This window comes from Corvus hawaiiensis, chromosome 1, assembly GCF_020740725.1.
Source record: "Corvus hawaiiensis isolate bCorHaw1 chromosome 1, bCorHaw1.pri.cur, whole genome shotgun sequence".
NCBI lineage: Eukaryota > Metazoa > Chordata > Aves > Passeriformes > Corvidae > Corvus > Corvus hawaiiensis.
In genome coordinates this window covers 65,071,795-65,096,678 of record NC_063213.1, presented here as the reverse complement: position 1 = coordinate 65,096,678, position 24,884 = coordinate 65,071,795, and the positions used below count along the sequence as shown (strand labels likewise).

The 24,884-nt window shown below is 41.6% G+C and overlaps 2 protein-coding genes across 2 annotated transcripts in view; one reads left to right on the top strand and one right to left on the bottom strand.

The window, feature by feature from the left end:
- ATXN1 (ataxin 1) overlaps positions 1-24,884 on the top strand; it is a 343,650-nt gene that overhangs the window by 2,836 nt on the left and 315,930 nt on the right. The gene's annotated exons all lie outside the window — the stretch shown is intronic.
- STMND1 (stathmin domain containing 1) lies at positions 738-8,935 on the bottom strand. The gene is given in 9 exon segments (XM_048321393.1): positions 738-826; positions 829-864; positions 867-929; positions 932-1,013; positions 1,015-1,062; positions 1,487-1,612; positions 5,513-5,661; positions 7,793-7,928; positions 8,819-8,935. Coding segments are annotated over 9 exon segments (846 nt in total).

Genomic DNA, 24,884 nt, shown 5'->3' with positions numbered 1-24,884 from the left:
ATAGCAGGGAGACTGCAAATGAAACAGTTGCTTTACTTGTTTTTTGAAAGAGTTGGCTATAGTAAATGTTTTATGCCCATTGGAGGTAGGGCATAGAGGATTCCAAAGTCAGGAGACAGACCAGACACACAACTCTGTAACAGAAACAGTCATCTCCTTCCAACTCACCTGTGCTTTGTATATCTCAGCCCATTTGTTGTTTTCTCCATTATACTTTTGGTACTTGTTCTGTCTTTCCCTCATATGCTCAATGCTTGTCAAAGAGATGTTCTTGGGGCCTGTTGTTGCCTTACTGTCTGAAGGTCTCACCTCTCTGCCAGTCTCTCTGCACAGTAAGTTAAAATTCTTAGGGTCCCAACATGTTCTTCTACTATCCTGAATGCCTGCTGCTCGCAGCTTTTTCCTTGAGTGCTCCTGCTTTTGTGTATTCCTCTGTGTATACAACGTGTTTCCAACCTCCTGATCCTTAGGGAAAGGGAATCTTTTCATTGAGCCATTAAAGAAGTTAGATAAATTTAATAATATAATAATAGTAAATTAAATTTGATAGAATCATGATAATGTGTGTGTGCTTGAATTTAGTGACTGGCTTGTTACTAATTTGCCTCTTCCTGGTTCCTCTCAGTTGTTTCTTCTAATTAATGTGTTGTTACACACAGATTAGATACCTTTTCCCAGGTGAGATAGGTACCAGCAAGACTCAGCTGTGCCCTGCAATAAATCATTTACTTATGCCCTCAAGAAAGACATTTGCAGGGAACAGAGGAGTTCTTCGTATTTGCAAGACAGATCCAGATCGATTCATAGATGCAGCTGTACGTTATCAAGAGTCAATGACAGAGTCCTCAATATAATTGTTTGTGTGTCAACTGCAGTTGTTTTCCACAGCAGCACCCCTTGCTCAGCATCTAAAAGTAAGGGCTGAGGGTGTCTGTACCTCCTTGACTTTCAAAACCTGGGCAGTCCTTTTCAGTCTGTTTCCTTGTGGTTTGGTGAGCAGTTTCTGGGGGGAAAAAATGATGTGATGTGTTGTGGCATTTTGTTCAGTTCCTCTTCCCTAACCTAGAACAAAACAACAAAATGAGCAATGCTCTGTAATGAGGGATGGAGGTAGGTATGTGTCAAAAACATGCAGCAGTTCTTTCTGTCTTTTTATCCAAATGTAGTCAGAAGATTATCACTGAATTTAGTCAATTTGTTCTGGTGTCCATGGACTATGAGTCTTTTGCTATAGGAACAAAAAAAGACTGCTCCAGAAGTTTCCTCTCTTAAGAATATTTTTAGAGTAATCTTCCAGGCTTTCAGCAAAAATAAACCTGGACTTGCAACATCTATGAGATAAATGTAAGAGCCACTGTACTGAAGTTAATCAGGTTTTGCTAGTAGGCTATACATAAACTGTCTGCATTAGCTTGATTTATAAGAAAGTAGAGGGTTTCGGGTGATAAAGCAAACCCTAGAAAAATACACAGCAGAATTAGATGACCTGTTTCTTTCCTTCAGCAGAAGGCTTCATGTCCTTCACTGTAAAATGACCCACTTCCTCATTTCCAAACTGAATTTTTTCCAGCCTAGCTGGGGGTTTCTTCAGTGTCTTTTGCAGGACATCTCTCTAGATGTAGAGACATTAAAAGCTTTCAGCATGGTATATTTTATTGTTGGGATGACACATTGCTGCTTGCCTACTGCTTTTTTTTTCTTCATGCATGGAGGTGATGGACTCCAATACCAGTGAAAGCCTAGAAATAATGATGTGCTAATAACCTCAGTGCTCACTCATGAGGGAGGGTTGTCTGCAGTGAGAATTCCCCTTTGCTGGTGAGTGATGTGTCTGTGAAGCTTGTGGTGTTGCTGTACACCCAGCAGACGTGGGGATTTGGTAATGAGGTCCTGAGGATTTAGAGAAGTTACTTTATTACTGCTGAAGAGATTTAAGAATGGTTTTGTTAAAGCTTCATAATCATAAATACTGGTCTCTGCTGCATACAAATGAGAAGCCCAATCCTACAGCCCTGCTGCTGAAGGCAGCACTTAGTCCTGAAAGATGTGGAGATTATGTGATTAGCCAGGAGGCTGAATTCTGCCATTTTCTATGTGAGGTTTAGCAGCGTTAAACCCACACTGAGGACCTAGGGTTGAGGTAATCACTATCCTGTTACCAGTTTCCTGAGTTATCTGCTCCTCAGCCTTTTATTGCCATAAATAACTCTAGAAGTCAGGCCTCACTGCCAGAAGTGTTAAGTGCTGCAAATAGTATAGAAGATGACTCATGAAGTGAGATGAAGGTGGAGCATGAATCAGTAGCAAGAAAACCGATATACAAAGGAGACATTCTGAATGCAGATGACACAAAAAATCTGAACAAAGAAATGTTCAATCATCATAAAAATGAATCAAAAGGGGTTTTTTTTCAAAAGAAAAAAGAAACTCTTCTATTTAATGAGAAAGACCATTCCAGCAAAAGCCCAAAGCACGAAGGTGTTGCATACTGACCATGCTATTCCTTAGCCAAGATAAACTGTGGACTGTATAGAAAGAGATGGTTGGAAAATTCTTCCTGGTTTGTCCAAACAAAGCAGAGTATTCAGCAAGCAGGTTGCTTTCCAGATTGTTCTGTGTCTATACAAGCTAAGAAAAGAACTTGTCTTTGAGCTAAACAGTTTTGGAGATCAAGAGTCCTCATAGCTTCAATGAACCCACACTGAAAGCTAACAGCAATAGAAACACTAAAATAACCTGAGTGCATTCCCTGTAAATGATAATGCATGATAAGAAGATAAAATTCCCACAGACCGTTCCATTTGAAATGACCGCTTTTGGTCCTTTTGCTTACCCTCCAAAAGCTTGCACATGTAGGAGTGTCTTTAAAAGTAGACTTGGAAAAAAGGTACCTGATAGATGATGTCCTACAGCTGTTGGTACACTAATGAACTAAAGGGTCCTGTTCTGCCTGCAATTCAACTCCTGCCATTTCCTGGGAGAAGGGCTGTTTATTAGGAGTTTAATGTAACTCCTCAGAGGTTAGAGTTAAACATTTTCATGTTTGACATCAGCTACGATACTTTAGAAGAAGGTTCCTTGTTGAGGGGGTGGTCAGGCACTGGAACAGGCACCTCAGGGAAGTGGTCATGGCACTAGGCCTGTCAGAGTTTAGCAAGCATCTGAATGGCACTTAGTCATGTGGTCCAGTTTTTGGTAGTCCTGCGAAGAGCAGGAATCTGGACTCAATGACTCTTATGGGTCCCTTCCAACTTGAGATATCCCATGATATACAATCTCTTTGAAGCAATAAAGGGTAAAAGCAACTTCCAGCAGGTGCTAAAATGCAATAATGGAAAGAAGCCTACCTGTGTCTTAGGTGAAAGCTTTGTCTCTGCTACCATTTTTAGTAAGAGCCACTGTTAAAATTGTAGAGGCTGGTTTATCCCATGGTGTGTATGGCTCTTCCTTGGCTTTGTTATGCTAGGTGCATAAAATGTTGCTCTCAAAGGTACTGCTCCTTTAGAGCAGTAATCCTTAGAAACAAGTGTAACAAGACATCCTAACATGTACTGCTTTAAGTTCCTTCATTCAGGATAAAGTAAGGGATGGTCAGAAGACTGAACAGTTCTAATGTAGCTGTTTCACAGTGTTGGCCATGGCAGGAAATCTGGAGAAGATGGGTAATGCTGCCAAGGCTTCAGGGACGCAGATACTTACGTGAAGCAGAACTATGCACAGGAAGGAAAAGCTCTAGCAAGGTTCTCTCTCTCTCCAATGTTACTGTAAAAATAATCTCAAACCTGGTTGTACTCATCTTTTATAGGGTTGTGAGGGCCATGAGTTCATTTCTTCATTGAAGCTAGTGCTAGGAATGAAACTTGGCATAAATTCGTACTTATTCCTGGTCAGTTCCAAAACTTCAGATGTGAATTTACCTGTGTGTTAATGAGCAAAATCCAGAACTGCATGTTGTAATTTGCAGTAAGTCTGGGTACTACACCTTTTCTACTGTGTCTGTGTTAAATGCATTTAATCTGTCTATTCATAGGAAATCTGCTGGATTTGAGCTTTAATGGAATAAGTTATCCTTAACGAAAGTAGCACAGGCTGAGTTTTCTGTTGCTGCTAAGGGAGAGCTGATAGTTAACAGCTAGTGACAGATTTATGTTTTCACTTGTAGGCTATCCAGCAGTGGGCCCAGCTCAAATATAAAGTATCACTTGGAAAAGTTGGCTTTGTTAGTGAAAAATATGAAGTTCATTTAAAAATCTCTACTCATTTTAAGACTGAAAAAAAGTGCCTTCTTCCTGTTGGGAGAATAGAAATTCTCTAAGGAGAAATAGCAGAGACTGAGTTTCTGTCAATAAAAGGATCTGTGTAATTTAATACCAGACAGCTTTTAAATACAATAGGAAATAAAGAGCAGACGCTCGCCTGTGTTATGAAGGGGAAAAATACAAAAACCTGCCTGCAGTATGTTACCTAAACTTAGCCACAGAGGGGCCAATCCTCTTGGATACTCAAAAATCTGTCTGAAAGAAGTAAGTAAAGGCTACAGAGAAGCTGTACTTGGAGACCCTCTATCCCCATTTTCCAAAGTGCTGGCAATAGGAAATGTGTTAGGCAGCACCAGTGGCCAGGCTGTAAGGCAGCCCTTGCTTGTTTAGTCCTTCTTGCGCAGAATCACAGAATATGAAATTTTCTGTTTGATTTTTCAATAACGTAAGTGGCTGAGGTCAGAGATGCATGAATGGCTTCCCTTTAAATGATAAAGCTACTCAGACGTCCTTGGTTTGAGCTTGAATTGTTCAGGTGTTCAAGCAGTGATGCGATCATGCTTTGGAAAATGCATATCCATAAACGTGTTAAACTTCTTACGGATGTCCTGCAGACCTCCTCCTTCCTGACATCTGTACTCGAAAGCCTTTATAGAACAGGCATCTGGTCCTTAACACAATGCTTGACAACAGAAGAAAAAACTTTGAGTTCAGAAACGGAAATAAATCTCAGGTTATCATTCAGAATGCAAAGAAAAGGGACACTAGCTTCTTAGTCAAATAGCAGTTCTATAATTTTTCATAGTTTTTTTACATCAATTTTGTAATGGTTTCTTAGGCTGAGATCAGATATGAATTGTAGACTTCTCAGCAGTGTCGATATCTGGGATTTCTGATGTCTTAATTTTAGTGTAATTTTAAGTCCTGACAGCAGCATTTCTTCTAGTTTCATGAGCCTGAGAAACAAATTTGTATCCCCTACTGGCGCGCAACTTCCAGTGAGTTTTTCAAAGAGCAAGTTATTTCCTTTGTCCATATTTGAAACAAGCCCAGAAACGGTGAACAACTGGAAACCATTGCCAACTTCTGTTGTACTAACACCCCTACAGTGCAGTTCTCTGTTGTTAAACAACTTGCTTCTAAAGTCTAAGAGGATGTATGCTTGGATGTTTATTGTGTACAGAAGCTGCATCTCAGGGTGCTCACAGCAGAGTCAAAGCTGTAGCAGGAGTCCTGTTTCATATGACACTTACCTTGTTCTCATATGCTTCTCCAGTTCTGGCAGTGGTACTTCAGCTCTTGATTATTCCCTGCATCCTTAGCTCTTCAAGAATGATGATTTTTGCCTCTGTTTCCTCTAAGGGTGATGATTTACTGATGAACTCATTGGTGAGCAGTGTGTCTTCAAAAGATGTAAACATTAAAACTTCATACTTGTACAGCACTTGGCATTCAAACAATGCTTCATGATGTATTTCCAATGCCAGAGTTATTGTTTTAAGAGGTTACATACTGAGACTGTCCAGTGGAGAAGGGCCAGCTGGAGCCTCTCTTCACTGCTCAAAGTTTGCAGTAAACATTTTAGTGGCCTGAAGAATGGTGCAGGCACCTAGTCCAGTTACACCCAGAGGGGCACGTTCAGGAAACCATGGAAGCATATGTTGAAGACCTGTGAAGTCAATTTTTGAGCATGTTCCCAAAGAGGGTCCATAGGAGCTCTTGATAATTTGAATTCTTAAGGGTTCTGTGATCTAGTTGGAGAAAGCCAGGCTAGGATGGTACAGTACAAGCCTACTAATGGCCATATTGTAAAGATCCCTATGTTCGTCTGTTAAATAAACCCAAACTTTCACGTGTTTCTGTGGTATGTGATTTTTGTTGTAACAGCATTGCTACATTTGAGTCTGATCATAAGCATTTCAACAATTATATATTTATAAACAGCATTAGGACTAAAAACCAAGTCATTTGATAACTCTTCTGAGTGTCTGTTTAGTTTCCACATATTAGACATGAATAAACAATGAGCAGCTTTCAGGCCAAGACCCATTGGGTTTTGCAGTCCTCAGCTGACAGTTCTACCATCTGCCCAATCTCTATTGGCAGAAGTGAGAGCTCTTATATGAAAAATGCTTGGACCAAATCAAAATTGCAGATACTTGACATCTGCCAGTCTTCAAGAGCAGAGTGAGTATTACAATGTTGACTTATTTTTCAGTTGTAAAACAAAAATACAGAACATCTACCACCCTGTAGCTGACTCCGTACTGCTCCTAAAATAACCGAACCAGTTACCCAAAAAGCACTGGGGTTCAGCTGTCAGTCAGAACATGCAAATGTCAGAAGCCAGTATACAGCAAAACACATCCTGGCAAAAAATAAAAGTAGGATGAGTGGGCAACACTGACAAGTGATGTGAATTTGTATTGGTTTTACTAATCCATTCAGGAGAAAAATGTAGTTGAAGTATCTTGGTATGATATGTCTTTTTTGGTCTTGAAAAAGAAGATTGAAGCATGATTTCAAAACTTTCTGTTCAGAAATTTCCTGTGAAGTTATCCTTTAGAAAGTAGGAGGAAAAGGAGCTTAAAATTAAATGAAACCATTTCAGAGCAAGCAAATAATTTTGTTCAATATGAACTGAAATCCTTTCATCACGTCCTTCTGTGGTATTGGGAGTTAAGTCCTCTTTAAAAAATAGCAAACACCACTAATTACTATTTTTGCGTCCAATTTGAAATACTTTATTACAAGTCCAGTTTATTATAAAAAGTAAATAACCACTTTAGATATTCCACTTAGCATATTTGTTAAACGTAGTATGTTCACAGCACTTGAAAAATACAAGAGTTAAACTTTGAAGTTAGGGGGTTTAAATAAACCAAAAAATGGTGCTGCTTTTCCATTAGCAACTCGTACTGCAATGGTATCCTAAGATTATAGAAAAGTTTAAGTGCTCACTTGCACTTGAAAGAAAAAAAATTCTTCGCACACCTTTGCTTGTTGTCATGATGATTTCTGGAGTTTTTATCTTTTTTTTTCCATATTATAACTGGCCTTGCAACTTCTAGTTGCAAACGTGAAGAAATAACAGGGTATTGGGTGTTTACGTCCTATCTCTACTTGCTGCTTGTCAGGGCATTGTATAAAAACTAGCTCATTGTAACACCAGACTGAGAGGCCTCCTGTGGGCAACCTCCCTTCCCAATGTACTGTAATCCCAGTTAGAGAGGGCTGCCCCTGGGGACAAGGCTGGGTTTGTTCTCTTGGTCTGTTCCAGGCATCTGCCAAGGAAAGTATTGATCCTCCTTCCTCTTCTGGTAGTGAGGGTTGAGTCATGCTGAAGAACATAATCATCAGCTACTCTGTGCTACTATGTCACAGTTTTAAACCAGTGCTAGGAGCTCAGTCTGTGTGGTGTCACAGCATGAACGTTTCTGAGTATGGAAACTGGCTGTAGCAATAGACCTTCAAGATTATTTCCTCCTAGGTCTGTGTTTGTGGAGCTGTTGTGAACTTCAGTTATCGTTTACCTGTGCTTTGGGAGTTGCTGCTTATCTGAAAAGACGTAAAGCTTCATGGTGATTCCTTGGGGAAGATTTCCTCACTGGTCTCATCTTCAAGTTTGGCTCCATCCTTTGAAGTCCCTGTTGGTCAAGCTGCCCCAACCTGTGAAGGTCTGTCTCTCTTCCATCAATGCTGTCATTTCTAGTCTACAGCAAGATGAAGAAACAAATGAGAAAAGCTAGTTGGGCTTCTAAACATTTAAAAGGCTGTCTAGAGTAGCCCTATAGAATTGGGAGGTTCAGAGTGCAGTGGAAGACAGGCATTCCTGATACTGTATCCATGTTCTGTCACAGGTGGATGGTGAGTGAAGGTCTCTTGGACCATTTCAAAATTCTTTTTTCATTTTCCCTTTTCAAAACAAGGCAATAACTTTAAGGTTAAATGTGTCCGTAATCCATTTGACTCTACTGGAGTATTGTTTCAGTACTCTAAGTGCCTTCTGTATGCAGAACATTTGTTAGAAATTTAAAACGGAGTTTTAAATTAGCACTTGGTAAGGTGTTAAACTGTGCACCTTCTAAACAATAGCTTTGAACCTCCACATAATGCAGGATTAGAGCCTAGATGTATTCTTGTCTCTTCTCTGTATGTTTGGGCTTAAGCCAACTCAACTCTGTAAGCTTCACAAAGTGGCTTCGCATATATAATATTTACATATATACAAGCCCCCTGCCTCAAAATAACTTTTTGAGGCAAAATCCACCTTGCTGCAGTGTTGTAATCCATCACTGGTGTGGGAGATGAGTGCCTATAATTGTCTTTAATGAGGCAAGTGGGACAGACTGTGAAAAGCAACTTCTCAGGTGCTGTGAAGTCAGATCATGCATGTGGCCAAATGGTGAATCTGCCTCCCCTGTACCAGAAGGATTGTATTAAGCTGAATGAGTGATAGCCCTTCTCTTAAAGAGCTACCCCTAACATCAGCAAAACCGTGTCTCTGTGTGTGTATGTCCTCCTGGTACACTCGTGTGCTAAGGCATCTCCTAACATACTTCAGACGGAGTCCGTGGGGAAGAGGTCACCACCTGGCTTTTGACTCCCTGGTTGTTCTGTAGCCACTCAGAAGGCAGCTGTGCAACTGCAGCCTGGATAGAAATATTGCAGCCCATGGTGAAATTGTGAGCATCTGCTCCTTGCTGCAAGTCCAGGGAGCAGGAATGCCCAATTCTCTTCCTTGAGAGCTTGCTTATTTGTTATCACCAGGGAGTCTTAACTGTTGCCAGGGCCTGTTACTACAATAAATAACTCCACAGAAAGCTTTTTTCTTATGTCCTGGTGTACAGACATCATTGTCCTTGTCCAGACACTCCTCTCATAAGTTGAGAGGGAGTATGTTTCATCTGTGGAGCTGGGATGCTGGTCTAGGAGTACCAAGTCTGCATAGGCCATCCAGGGTGTTAGTGAACCTCCTGTGGGAACTCAAGCTGTTAGATGAACAAGATACTGTCATGTAAAATACACACATTTCAGTGTCTGGTTGGATTTGTTAAGTATACTTCAACACCATTAGCCATGGGAAAAGATCAGTTCTAAATCTGGAATTCCAGGCAGTAAGGCAAGCTTCTAAATGGGAGAAAATGTCATCAGGAGACAGGGACAGGCTGTGACTAGGGAAAATGTTTTAAGCATCCTTTGAGATCACTGTACAATTTCTTGATTGCTGTTTGAGTCTGTTCACATCCTTAGAAGTAGATGTCTGTAGGAGATTTTAAAAAAAGGAAAAAAAGCAGCCATAGCTTATACTTTCAAGAGGTTGTTATAAAAGATAGCAGAGAAATGTTAAGTCTGCTTTCAGTTGAAGATCATGTCTTGGGTCACTTGTGCTGACATCATCAGCTAGTTATAGTTAAAAGTAGATTTTTTTCCCCCCCTAAAATATTTACATGAAACAGGCTCTTTGTATGAAATAAGGATTCAAAACCTTTTGAAGGAGAGAACAAGCTCGAGTAATTGTTAATAATGATGAGGATTTTTTTTTTTAAGTTGTTTTTTTTTTAACTTCCTGAGACCCTGGTAACGAATGTCACTTTTCTGACCTTACCCTGACTTGTAGTGGCAACATTTCTTTAAAACTTGTCAAATTTTCTGTGTGTATATGAGAAACGGAGATGTTTACGTGACTAATGTCTCTTTTAAATAGTAAGACCAATGGACTTTCAGAATCAAATGAACCCCACTGCTGAGACACTGTGACTCCAGCTTAAGCGATCGCTCTGGCTGGCTGGCTGCAGGCAGCCTCTTGCGTTCCTCTTGTGTCCAGTCCAAGCCCTCAGCTGGTCTGGCTGGAAAGCTGAATAAACTCATTCGCATGGCAGGGAGCCTAAAGCGATCTTCCCTGCCCCAGGGTGCCTTGCTTGACTGTGCAAGGCGCTGCCTTAAGGATCCTGTACGGCTTCCAGGCTCTCTCTAGTGAGTGCCTCTACCGAGCTCGGAGCGTGTGTGTGACTGTACCTACCCGTGCTGGCATCCTGGTGCTGCAAGGCACTATCAAATGTGCACCTGCTGTTTCTTGAGAAACAGCTGTCTTCCAAGACATCTTGTTCTTTTTTCATCCCTGATCAACAGGGACCTGACTCTTGTGTTCAGTCTGAATTCACACAGAATGCAAGTCAAGTAACCTTTTGGTGTGTGGGTATTTTGTTGTTGTTGTTCTGTTTTCTCTCTTTAGCAGATGTTTGCAGGTTGCATGTGGTAATGCTGAAATATGATTGATGCTTGATGTAGGGCAGAACAGGATGTACAGGTTGAGCTTCTTGTTTGTATTTTTGATTAAATGCTTACTGTGATGGTACAGTTCTAAAACTTGGTTTTAAGTAAACAATGAGTGAAATTTTAATCCTTTTCAAAGAGATGATTTTTATTTGTTCCCTCAAACACAGATAAGGTGATAAAATGGAAATAATGTCACTTATCAAAGTAAGGAAATTGATTAAATGTAAAATCATAGGCTTTAGCATAGTCAAAAACTGGGTAAGCTTTATGATTTATGCTTTACAAATTGATTATTGGCACATAAAAGACAAGACAAGTGATAGTTTGAAGAAATAAGAGTACATGGGATGTAACAAGTGGCATGAAATTGGCCTCCATTAATATTTATGGCAAAGAACTTTCTCGGATCTTAACAGGATTTGTGCACTTAGAGCCTGAACTTTTAATATCTGACGCACATGATTAAATTGACGTGGTGAACAGTATGTTTTTGAACAATCAGAGCTACAGGCTTTCAAGAGCAGACTGCTCTCATGCTGATGCTGACTGACGACAGAAAATCCTTTCTCTCATTTTAGCAGCTTTTCATTAATATGTAACATTAAAAATAAGCAAGTTTCAGTACAGTCAAGGCACCAGGATGTGTGGTATGTGAAAAAATAGAGGATTTTCATAAATACAAATTAAGATATTTGCCTTTAAGAAAACACATGGAATGGAGCTTATGTGAAGCACAACATGGAAACTAGAGAGAAAGAGGAGCTGTGAGAAGGCTAGTAATGGTGAAAAGAGGAAAAAATGCAGGTCTCTCTATGCCTTATCTTGTGAGAATGAAAACAAAAGCCAGTCACAGGGATGTGCATGCTGGGGAATAATCACTACAAAATCAGAAAGCTGTTTCTGTAATTGCTAGTGGTATGTGGAGGAAATTGAAATGTATGAGTATTTTAAAATGAGGAGAGTTGTTTTCAAAACTTCCAAATCTGAAGCTGTTTGATGGCTTGCAGGATGCTTGGCAAAATTAAATGGGAGGCAGGACATCTTGGTATCTGTGACCTTATCAGCTGTCTCTGATTTATACACCTAAATTAGTGAGCTGCTGCAGAGAGGGGAGAAAAGTACTATCCATGGAATGGCGTTTCTGCTATACAGCAAGGCTTTGCTGGTCCTGCTAAGTGACCGATTTCCATTTAGTATCACCACCCTGACATGTATGCAGATAAAAGGCATTCTCCTAAGGTTTGGAAGCTGACTGCAGTTATTAACAAACCAAAGCTTGGCTGATTTGAAAGGGAGAGGCAAATTTCTGACATTTTTAGTCTGGTAACAGTCCTGCTGGCTTCGAACAATAGAAAGTGATGGTGGATTTTTAAGGGACTCTGAGTTGCCATATTTCTCTTTGAAAACAGGACTGAATAGTCTGGTGGCTAAAGAGGAAATGCCCTGACAACTGGTGAGCACAGGGTAGTCATTTTGCGGGGGCGAAGGAGTTTGAAGCCAGAAAGACTGCAAGACTGCAGCCCATGCTGTGCCTGAAGAAGGAAACGGGTACCCATTTTCGCTGTCTGCTAGACACATGGGTGATGGAGTGGAGGGATAAAATCCACCCCGGGAGAGGGAGACTGCAGCTGGGACTGAATCTGGAGGCTGGTGGGGGCAGTAGGCAAGAAATGAGCTGGCTTGTGGAATGGGCAGAAGGAAGGGACAGAGAAAGAGATGAGGAGGTGAGATAAGATAGGGTGACTGGAAACCAAAGGTGTTGGACATGGACCAAAACTAAGCATTTTTGCAACTGAAGTCAAAGCCTCTACAGACTGTACAAGAACTGCTGCACTTCAGTGACTGACTGCTTAGCTAAATCCAAACAGGCTTTCACACACAGGCACTACATGATGTTTCTTTCCCTGCAGTTTTCTTCTGTTCTCAACTTGAAATCTTACCTGGGTAGTGGTAGATCAATTTGTGAGTGCTTCCATCTCTGTCTCGTTCATGTCATGTCAGGCTCCAGGTACTCCCAGGTGGACTAAACAGCTTGCAGAGCCTGAATTTTGACACATAGCTTAATATTTGTAAGATTGGGGTGATGGCTAAAATGGTGGCTGTAGTCAGTGGAGACCTGACTTGGTTGTGCTTTGCTAAACCAGCTCCATGGCTGGCACTCGTGTGTGTGTGTTGTATTTCAGTGCTGTATGTCATCCAAATGCTGTACGTAATCTCTCCATGGTGACTGCACAGTATTTGTTTCTATTTAAGGAGAGAAAGAGGTCTGGGTTTTCTGCCAGAATTCCCACTCAGGTAATTACACTTCTGCCTGCAGAATTTCCCCGTAGCTTCAATTGTAGTAGTTGTTCTTCGCTCCTGCTACTAATAAGTGTGACCATAGACCTGCTGCTGTGTTTTGGGAACACAGCAGTAGCTGCTTTGCTGAGGCAAGTGAAGTGACCCTGCTATGTATCCTTTATGCTAGACTTGTCCCTAGTAAAGACTGCTGCATCCAGTCATGCCACTCTGCAGCTCTGATCTTTCTGAGCCTGACTCTGGCATAACAAGTTAGTCTTGATAGTGAGACAGCCAGCTGGAAGCCAATGAAAAGATGATTAAGAGCCAAGAGAAAGCCATATGGAGAGAGAGAGGGATTTCTCTTTACAGAGTTATAAGTAAAAGTGTTTATGTCTTTGGATCCCTCTAGCTGTTTTTTTCCCTTATTTGCATCAGTTTTATGGGTGGGAAGTGGTTGCAGTTGATTAGCAAATTCTACCAAATCTCTTTAGCTAGAACAAATGTTGTAAACAGTAGATATTTCAGGCAGCTCTGTCAATACTAAAAATCAACACGCCAACATTGTAATGGTAATAGCACATATGTCATCATTATTATGCTACTGTTAACTACAATACTATATATGATACCAACATTATGAAAAAAGTATTGTTTAGCAAAATGTAAGAGATATTGAATGAAGGGCCTCTTGCCTCAAATTTACCTGATGTAGAGATTTATTTTTTTCTGAACTTATGACAGCAGAGCTAATAAAGTCCAGCTCAGTCTGGAAAACTCTTCTGCAGATGCTTAATTATCTTTGAAGTCAAAGTAAACACAGACCTTGTTCACTTGGAGCCTTATGCAGAGATTTAAAACAGAGGATGTCCAGCATTAAGAAGTTAAGACTCATCAAACATAGTGTAGATAGTAAACAGAACCAAGACAATTGAACCGAATTATTGATTCATGGAATTCATTCTTTCTCTTCACAGAATGTTCACATGCAGATTGTGTTCTCTTGAATGCAGTTCTTATTCAGATTTACTAAATGAATGTTATGGTGAGTGTGTGGGTTTAAAGAAAAAAATTCTGTTAACTAATTCTGTATAGATCATATTCTCAAGATTCAAGCTGTTTCACATATGTTATTGTTTCACTTTCCCTGACTGACTGAATGCTATTCAAGTGAATAGCACTGAAACCTTGCTTGAATTGCTACTAGGAGTCGGGGTGCTCAAAGTGTTCTCTTTGGAGTTGCAAGCTTCTCATGAACGTGGAATAGTTTAAGGAAAGTCTGGCAAATAGGAGATGGGAATTTCTGTTACCACTTGCTGTTTTCCTTCCTGTCCAGCAAGAAAAAGTTAATTCTGCTAATTACTAGTAGAGTCAGGAACTGCTGCTTAGTTGAGAGCAGGGGATGTGTGTGAGAGCAGTTTTCTTACTGTAATGTTCAAGGCAACTTTTGCACAATGCTCTCTTGAACAAGGATTCAGGCTAGCTTCTCATGATTTTAGTTGTAATATGGTGAAGTACTGATTGTGTGTGTGTGTAGATGAGGGACACACTGATTGTAAGTTTTGAAGGACTGATCTTCATGGTGTTCAGAACCTTTGTGTTGTGTCCCACCTTTGCATCCAATCCTCTGCAGAACATAGCTTGCCTGAGAGGTTCAAGACCTTTTTCTTTCCTATCCAACTAGAAAAAACATCATAAGCTGAAGGGTGGTGCTTATCTGAAGTGCATCTGCATCTCTCTTTATGCTTTTTCCCCCTCCCAAGCAACAGCAAAAACTTCCTGCTCCTCTCTCAAGTTGATCTCGATGAAAGCTCCTTATGTCTGTTTTAGATCCTTTTGCTTTCAGTCCAAATACACCAGGCCTTTTCCATCTTGATAAAATTGCCTATGAGTCTTTTGAGTATGTCTGCTGGGATCCTATCTGAATTGGTGGATGTCACTGTCTTCTGAGAAAGCTTGTGTTTCTGCCACCGAAGAGTCCTTGCAGACTTCATACCATGCAGGTATGAAATAACTCATAATGGCATCTGTTCTCCAGAAACAGTCAATGCACATTAATTGGGTGGGTTGGGAATAGTTCAGAAGTCTTGCATCACTTTGGACTGAGTTGGCCTTTTCCCCAGGCCTTTTCAGACCCATACCATTTTACCTGAACATGTGATGCCAGGTTTGATATCAGATTTTAAGCCAATGAGTAAGTTCTCAAGGTACAGTAGAAATTGCCAGGTTTTTCCTCCTAAGCTGTTGAACTGAGCTGAAATACACTTTCCTAAGGGAATACAGGAACCTGGAAGTGCAAACCCCTACACAGAGGCAAACCAAAGCCCTGTCAGAATAGGGAACGCTCTTAGAATCATAGAATGTTAAGGTCTGGAGAGGACCTTAAAGATAGTTTAGTTCAAATACATCTGCAATGGACAGGGACACCTCTCACTGGACCAGGTTGCCCAAGGCCTTAGCCAACCTGGTGTTGAACATTGCCAGAGTGGGGGTATCCACAGTTTCTCTGGGTAACCTGTTCCAGTATCTCACCATCCTCACAGTAAGGAATTTCTTCCTAATCTCTAACCTAAATTTCCCCTCTTTCAGTTTGTACCCATTAGTATTTGTCCTATTACTACAGTTCCTGACAAAGAGTCTCTCTTCAGTTTCCCTGTAGACCCACTTCAAATACTGGAAGGTTTCTATGAGGTATCCACACAACCTTTTCTTCTCCAGGCTGAACAGTCCCAACATTCTCAGCCTGTCTTTCATAGGTTGCCTCTTACCAACTTTGCGGACTCGCTCCAACAGTTTCATGTCCTTATTATTTTGGGGACCCCAGAGCTGGATGCAGCACTCTGGGTGGGGCCTCACCAGAGCAGAGTACAGGGGCAGAATCCCCTCCCTTGCCCTGCTGGCCATGTTGCTTTGGATGCAGCCCAGGATTCCTTTGGATTTCTGGGCTGTGAGTGTGCATGGTGCTCATGTGGATTTTTCATCAACCATCACCCCAAGTCTTTCTCTGCAGGGCTGCTCTCAATCACTTTTCTGGCCAACCTGCAGATGTGCCCACATGTGTGGTCAGAAGGATATGTAACAAGAGAATCACTTGGCAATATTTCTCCAGTCCTGGGTACAAGCTACAGGAGATGCTGTGCTAATGGAGGAGGACATGTGGATGTACAGATAGCTTCACCTTGAGATTCTGCTCATTGCTGGGATAAGACTGTGGTTAGGAGTAAGTTACTGTAAAGCGAATGAAATTGGCCTGTGATCCCAAGCACTTGTAGTTGCTGGAATGGACCAGGAATATTCTAGGCATCAGCCTTGCTTTGTTGTGAAGTGATGCTAGAGCTCCTTTTGTGGGACAGGACAGCTCTGCTCCTGGAAAAGTGCTGTCCCAAGAGAGCACCACCTGGCTCTGAAGTGACCCAGGTTGGTGGACAGCCCTGAAGTGAAGCCTGGGTGAGCTGGTGTCCTTGGTTGTCCTGACTGCAGTTTGGGCTTTGTGGAAGGGCTCAGGAGAAATGCTGTTGTTTGGAATCTACATTATCTGGCATGCAGTCAAGTCAGTCTCCCTTTGTAACTTTCCTACACTAGGGGTGAAGGAGATTTGTGAAGTTAATTAGACTCCAGATTTGAACTTTCCTCATGGGTGTTGGAAACTGGCATTCTCCTTTCAGCTGATATGCATATAGAGCTGCTACACATTGGACTTGGGATGCTCCTGGAATGAGAAATGGAGTGTATGACATATCTATCTGCTTTCCAGGGACTGCCTTGTCAGAGTCTGTGATTCAGCTCTTTGCCTTATGGATTAACTGGGAGTATTCATGTAGTTTTAAAATTTCTTTTAAAACATTTTGCTGAGATGAAGTCTGTGCAGTTAATTAGAGCTCTGCCACTGTTCACAGAATGCTGCCTGTGCTGAGCAAAGCTCTTCAAACACCTTTTTCCTGAATTTGAACAGGCAAAGCACTGGGCTCTCACGCTTTCTTGGCAGGCAGAAGTGGTGAGGTAAGGAGCTACTTGTTCCTGGTGGCATTTCTGTGCTGCTGGGAGCCTGGCTGTGCTGTGAGTGAGGTGGAGCCAGCACTCCTCATCTCCTGGGTCTGGTAGAAGCATGGGGCAGAGAGTGGCTTATTGTTTTGCCAAATGCAGTCTGTCCGTACTGGGAGCAACACATGAGAGATGTCCTTTTGGCACAGTGGTCAAATACCATTTTAACAGATGTTTAATGCAAAATTGTCAGAGCTTCTAAGGGTGCTGTGCCACAGCTTTGCTCCTCTGCTCAACAGAAAATTCCTTCAGGCTCCCGGGCTCTTTTATCTGGTTCATAGTCCTGTATCCATATTTTAACTCTTTGTGATCACTTCTTCTATCCCTTGATTCAGCGTGTCCTTTCCCTTTGCCAGGGAGCATCCCTTCAGCTTCTGTCCTCCTCTGAGTGAGCAGCCGTCATGCTTTGCCTATCCTTGCCCAGAGCCAATTCTGTTCAGAAATAGATTGATTCAGTTTTTCCATCTAAATGTGGAATGGTTCAGATTTGTATGTGAGAGCTGAGATCAAAAACTTGTTGTTTGCTTCTACTTAAACAAAATATGTTTTTTAAAAAAAATAATCTGAAGATGTTCCAAAATTTCTCCTGAAACATTTTTCACTTTCTTCTATTTCAAAAAAGATTAGCAGAAACATGGAACTGCTTTGGCAGTTGTGGAAATAAAATTAAAAAAACATGAGTTAAAATGCAACTGCTCAAGCTTGGGGGGGCGGAGGCCGAAGAGTGTTTACAAGAAACATACTTGCTGTGTGGCTGGGACAGCTTTTTGTTTGGGGAAATATTGCAAATCTATTCATTTTACATATGGGCAAGTGGTGATATATCAGTGTGCTGTGTATCGTGCATGTACCCCGAGTACAGAAATGCCTTGTTCTCAGGAAGCTTCCATCTCTGGAGTGAAAGGCAGCAGCTATTTATAGTAGTGTGCTGCAGCATTGCACAGGAGAACACAGGATGATGCTGTTTCCCTAGCTCACTTCATGGATGACTTTACTAATTTACTAAGTGAGGACTGATGACAAATCAGTACCACCAGAGGAGCACAGACACAGCTTCATGCTTTTTTGAAAGAAGTAAGCAAGGTTGTGCTGGGGAGCACTCTAAAACAAAACAACTAAGATTATTTCATTGGAGAAGAGCTCATAAAGCTATGCCCTGTAACTGTAAATGCTTGAAATTCCAGCTTTAGAAAAAAGCATTACAATGCAAACCTGGGCTGTTTCTGTCAGGTGCCCAGAAGAGTGGGCACAGAGATGTAGAAGCTGGTAGTCAGGATGGAAAATGTCCCCTGTGTAAAGAGACAGCAAGACACTTGAATCTTTACTCCTGCTCAAACCCCTTTCCTGGAGATTTAACAGATTCTTAGACTAGGTACTGTCCCCTCTGTATGCATGAGATGTATGCTGCATTCCTAGGTGGTAGCAACAATCCCACGCTTTTCTGACATGTGTGATCAATTGGAGATGAAATCCTAACATGAAACCTTACAATAAAAGGTTGCAGTGGGCTTACACAGTCTTGTCAGGTTGCTGGAGTTCCAAAGTCAGCATTTTGCTTGGGTGATGACACCAGGACCATCACATTTACTCTTCTGTTGACAGCTGCTCTGCTGATTTCCCTCTGCAAATGGCTTTGGGTTTTGCAAGTGTAACCAGTGAAGAGCCATGTGAGTGCAACAGAACCGTTTGTTACTGCAGTAGATGGAAAAGCAAAATGCAAACACGCAGAAGTCTTGCCTCCTGTATTTCAATTGCTCATTTTTTTAGAAAAATGGTGTGGCTGATGTTTGGTGGAATTTTAATACCTTTTCCTAGTGTGCATTTGTGTATTTCTTCACTCCAGACTAGCTTCATTATTGTAAAAAAGAAGTTAGTGTGCCCAAGAACCTGCTGTTGTTGAGGGTGATAACGTGGAATTTGATGAGTTAGCTACAACAGAACATTATTTCAGCAGTTATCAGAGATAGATATGTGAAATGTAAAACTGTTTAAACTTGGCAAGAGCATCCAAGATCTGCATTTTCCTGATTAGAAGTGCTAGAGTTATTGTAAAAGCAAAGCATAATTGCACCTTACTCTGTTGGCCTGTTTTTCTTCAAAACTGAAATATACAGAGAAAAACATTTGAAAATTAAGGATTTCAATGCAGTTTGAAGACCTGTGAAGAACCAGCCTTTATGAATTTTATAAAAGCCTTGCTGGGAATGTTTTAGCAATTTGTATTGGTGCATTTATAACAATGCATAGTGGGAGTGGAAATCATGTTTTGTTGTGCATTTGTGAGCAAGGATTTTCAGTTGTATTCACTTTATAAAGATGAAAAACATTGATAAAGTAATTCAGTCATGTTCTGAGCTCTGGAACTTGCATTCTTGCAAAGGAATACTACAAACTGATTTCAGACCATTTGGGGCTGTGATTTGGTTTGTATTACCTGTCACCATAGATCTTCAGTGGTGTACACAGTTTAACATACAAGCAACATAATGGTACTAGTAATGTTTCTCTTCAGATTAAGTTAAGCAAATGTTCAGCCTTTAAATATCCATGATAATTTCTCCTTTTGTTTATAAGGGACTCCCATTGTGACCATTAGAAGAAAACATACGGCCTATTGATACAATATCAGCTTCTCAAGGTATTTCACACTGTGCCTGTTCTAGAACTGACGGTTATCTGATATCCACTCTGGAAAAAGTATCTTTAGATGCCAAAACCAGTTCCCAGGTGAGAGCCTCACAGCCAGAAAGAAATAAAAAGTGCCCTCTGGCCTTCCACCATCAATTACCTCCCCTATCCCCATGCCTTTCTTCTAAGATATATTGATTTATATTTAGCTTCCTCTGAAAGGAATTTCAAGCTTTTAATGCAGTTTGTCATTTTATGCAAACCTTTACAACACAGTTTGCCTTTAGTTAGAGGGTGTCCATGCTGGGTGGTGAAAGAGTAAGCACTCTGTCCTTCATAAACTTCATGACAGCCTTTAAAATAATAGTGCTAGAATAAATTTCAAAGTGTGGCCTTAGTAGTTTTCTCTAAGAGCTCTGACAGGTAAGAACTGGCAGGGTTTGCTGTAATCTTTTATAGCCATATATTCTTGCATACGGCCTCATACTCTTGTCATAAGCTGCCTGTGAAGGCTACATAAAAGAGCAGTATTTTTCCATTCCTATTACAGGAGCAGTAACCTCTGGCTGAAAGCAAAGTGGAGAAGGAAGAGGGTGCAATTTGGATTTACCATGGCTAAATTCAGGAGTGCCTGTTTAAGGGATTTTTAAGCTTTTTGTTGGGTCATTCTGGATGTGTATGAATTTTTCGGTTTGTTTCTGTAATAGTTGCTGTCTCTAAATGCTCAGCAAAATTCTGATTTGCTTACCTAAAGCAGAGTCTTCCTTCTGAAGTCTGGGAAGTTGTTGCAGTCTAATACTGGCCTGAATCTGGAATCCATATTGGCATGCTTAATGGAAAATATCTCAGGGCTTCAATAACTAAACTGTAAAGATCTTCCTTCTTGTTACTCACTCTAATTTAAAAAAAAAAAAAAGAAGAAAAAAGGAAGAGCAACACATTGGTAGGGTTATACTGTATTTTATTGACATGGATATTCTGGTGTCAAAGCTGCTGTTTAATGTGATGAGGGGACCTCTTTTGTGTGGCTGGTTCAAACATGTACAAGTAGATGTGCCTGCCAGGGCTGCAGGCATTCTGGCACAGGTGATACAAGCCAGATGAATCATCAGCTCCAGCTCAGCTGCAGAACTGAAATGAAGTCCATGTGTGTCAACCACCAGTTTGTCGTGGTACAGCCTTGGCAGAAGGGCTGTGTTCTGTATCAGGGGAGCCCCAGCCTAGTGGTGTGGGGGTCACCTTGCTTAGACTTTTGGACCAAATGATCATCAAAATCAGCCTTAAGACAGGATTCGGATGTTTTACTGAAGGAAAGGGGTTGGTTTTGTTTTGTTTGGGGTTGGGGGTTGTTGTTGTTTTGCTTGGTTTTTGGTGTATGGTGTTTGGTTTGGCTGCTTTTTTTAATGTCCTGCCTTACAGTCAGGTCAACACATGAGACCTGGAATGGTGCTAAGGTTCTGGACTGCTGGCAAGTAGTCTGCACCAAGGAAAAACAGTTTTCCAGAAGGGCTGGCTCTCCCATGACCCAATCAAACTCTACTTTTGTTGCAGAGTACTTGCAATACAGCTTTGAGGGCTGGTTCCTGTAAAACTGTCAGACTCAGCTGAGCTTAGCAGAATGCAAACTTTTGTCTGTATTCCTGTTCCTGATCCAAGTCTGCCCTGAAGTGATCATATCTAGGGCTAGGAGAAGAGTTTAGCTTGTCCTGTCTTTAGTACATTCATCCTTGGAATACTCCTCTAGCTGTTCCAGCGTACTGCTGAATCTCTAGTACAGAGCTGGGCAACTGATCACCAAAGAAACCTGTGTGAGAGGTAAACCTCAAGCCAAAGACAATCCCCTAGGTGTGGGGGTGGCCTTCCTTGCTTTGCCAGTCTTCACTGTTCTTGCCAAACCCGCCAGTGGCAAGCTGTGGGTTAAAAATGCTCACTTCTGGAAAGCCCCACTCACAGCCCAGCTGAGAAGCAGTTCAAAGATTGTTTTCGTGCTTAGCATGTTTCACTCCTGCCTCTTCAGAGATCATGTTAATATTATCACCTCTCATCAAACATTAATCTGTACATCATTTGCCAATTGAAGCATGAGTAGGTTGCACAGATTTATTCAGCAAGCAGCAATTGCTGCCTAGACTCTGTGGTCTGGTTGTTAACAGCTGGCTGTTTGGGTTGTGTTTTTGTTAAGTGGGGAGTCTATTTATAGGCAGCAGAACACATGCACATCCTTGTCTGTGCTACTGCAGATCCTGGTTAATCTCCTCTGGTACAAAAGCCTAGTCTACCAGCTCGCATAATGTGTACTCAAATCAGCGTGGGAGACTTAGAGGTGTTGGTTTTTCTTGGTTTCTTTTCCTCTTTCTATCACTATCTTGAAGCTTTGGAGCAGACTGATAGCACAGGGGACAGGCTGCCTGAAAACTGGGGGCAAATGTTTCCCAAGATGCAGAGAAAGCAATCTATGGTGGTGTCTGACAGAAAATGTCGTTAAAAATATTCGTGTGTCAAAGGATCTGATTTTAAACAAGGTATTTAATATGTGTGTGTGTGTATCACACCCCATTCTTTACCCAGAGGAAGGCAAAGTTAGCTTTTGTTTGCTTCCTGAAAATTAGATGGCAGGCAAGGTATCTGTGGTGACAGGAGCCTGGGAGCTGTGTCATTCCTTCTCAAGGGCTGGAGCAGAAGAGGGTGTTGGCTAACACCCAGCAGAGGAAAACCTATCTGTGTCTGCACACTTGACACCATCAGTGGGATGGGGGGGTATGGCCTGGTGCCCCTGAGCACCCAGGAGTTTGTCTGTAGCACTCTGCTATTTAGAGGTGCTGCTTGCCTGAGTCACTCTTAAACACTGTTCATGCTGAAAATGAAACACTGTGATTCTAGCAGAGCACACAATGAACTGCTAATTACAAAACTGAAAACAAAGTTAAAGAGAAAAATGAGTACAGCATAATTTTACATCATGCTAAATAGCGTTTTTTTCCCCCCTTGGTTGCTTTAGTCTCCCTACTATGAGGTATTATGGCAGAGTGGGGAAACTTGGTTTCTCCCTGCAACACACTTGCGTCTTCCAGAGTTCACACACCTCAGAGCTGCTTTTCTCTCAATTTGTTCAAGAAGGATTTCCCATAATCTTGGACATCATTCTACTGCTCTCATCTTTCTGCAGTGCTCTCTTCCCAACTCATACTTCATATGTAGGAAGTAATATTTTAATTCCATCTCAGCAATTATCTATCTGTGTGGGAAAAAAAAGTCCACCAGCTGCTGTTCTGTATTGTGAAGAACACACAGCAACCTGGTTTGTCTGTCCCTTCTCTCCCAGTCCCTTGTCACATGAGAGTTTGGAAATAGTTTCAATAGGTGCCTGTGAAGCAGGAGAATGAAGAATTCTGCAGGGCACTGGGGTGAGCACAAGCACAGACTGGACTTGAGTTAGAATGATGAGTGTGCACTCCAGTCTGCACACTTGCTTCTCACAGTAAGGTCGTTAAGTGAGCAGCCTAAGAGACAAGTATGAACTTCTAAATTGTTTCAGACACTCATCTGTTTATACCTCTCCTCAGGGAGTAGGTACTTCGGTAAGTACTATATACATCCATCCGCATTTCATATTCAGGCACACAGGCATAAATACTGATGCACTAATTCAAATATAGATGAGTAGCATGCCATGATGTCACAAGGATTTCTTTATAGCATCACAGTACAGCATCCCCCGAGCATCACCTATGAGGAACACAGGAATATACTGGTGGTGTGTTCTACCCTGACTGGCAATCCACTCCTAGCCAAGGATGCAAATGGATAGGCTCCAGTGCTTTCCGTAAGGAGCTGTGCCAGCATGATACAGATGATGGGAAGAGCTGAACAGATACTTAACATCTCTGTGTATATCCTCCCCATTCTGTCACAAGAGTACCTCATATAAATAAATAAAAGGGATGCTGTTAAGTCATGCCAGTCAAAAAAAAGTCTGAAGACAGACTCTGGCTGCCTGCCTGGTTGTGCTAGGTTTTCAAGGCTATGAAGCATACACTTGTGTCTGAGAAAGTATTTAACTGGTGATCCATGAACTGCTGGGGACTTAGGGTGATTTCTGAAGGAGATAATACATGTAAGTAAGAGAAGAAAGACTTGTAATGGGACTTCAGTCTACTCTGCAGGAATCAGCACCTCAGTTAAAAAGTGCTGAGGTCTTGTAAGTTATAAAAAGTTGACACCTATTTTCTTATTTACATAAAACTTCAAGAATGCTGTAGGGCACTTGATGCCAAGGTAGCTCTGCCTTTTCTCTGTCACACTGATATTGGTGGGACTTTGGTTAGTAAACCTGCAGCTCCCACTGTCAGTTAGACTTGAGTTCGGTGTTTGGGTTTTCTTGGGGGGGGGGGGGGGGGGGTGTGTGGGGGGGGGGTGTGTTCCTTTCTCTCCACCTAGGGCTAGTAACAGGTCACTATTTCCTCAGTTAAGTGACTTCCTGTGGTTGGGATTTGGAAATCAATAGAACTTTTTGTATTGCTTTATTCTGGCTGTCCTTGAATCTCTTTGAGGAAGTCAGTGTCACTGAACCACCTCTAGAGTAATTGGAGGGCAAACATTCTGTGAGGTTTGTGCTTGTTTAAACAGTAAATTAAATTGCAGGGAAGCTGTACTCGCTCACGGATATGATGATTAGGATGTTAAAATGGTATCGGTAGGCCCACGCCTCCAGTGCCACGGGAGTCCTTAATGGGCTATAACATCACTGACCCTGTGCGATGCGACCTTGGGGTGATGCAGGGGAAACGCCAACCTGCTGCAACCTAGCCCCTCCCACACTCCAGTGTGGAGAGTTTCAGTGAAGAAGGCAAACGGTGCTAATTTTTGCTGAGGAGAAAGCACGGGCAAATGTGGGAATGTTTCTAGAGCAAAAGCAAGCACCTGACGGCTTTCAAATGTGTGTAATTTTTAAATGAAAATTAGAAATGAGCCCAAGCTGAATTTCAATTATCGTAAGATATAAATTAAAAATAGAGTTGAAGCTTCAGATTAAAATGTTCATTTTTGACTATGTGGTTTCGACTTTGCTACATGAGCTTTTCTTGTGTTTTGATATTGTCAAAATCACTTTACAGCAACAGATCCCAGTAGATTATAATAATATCTTGTAATATTTTAGTTTGTTAAATTAAAGGTTTATGGCAGCAGGATATGGTCTGAAAAATGACGCTTCCACGAGTCTGGGAGTGGGGAGGAGGAACTGGGCTGTTGGTTCCCAGCGGTAAAGGAGGGGCAGGGCAGGGCAGGGGTGTTGTGGTGTGTCTTATTGTCACATTCGGTGCCAGTCTGTGACTGGGAGCTGCGGCAGAAGCGCAGGACGGCGCAAATCCTGCTGGGCCTACAGCTGCAGCCCAGAAAACA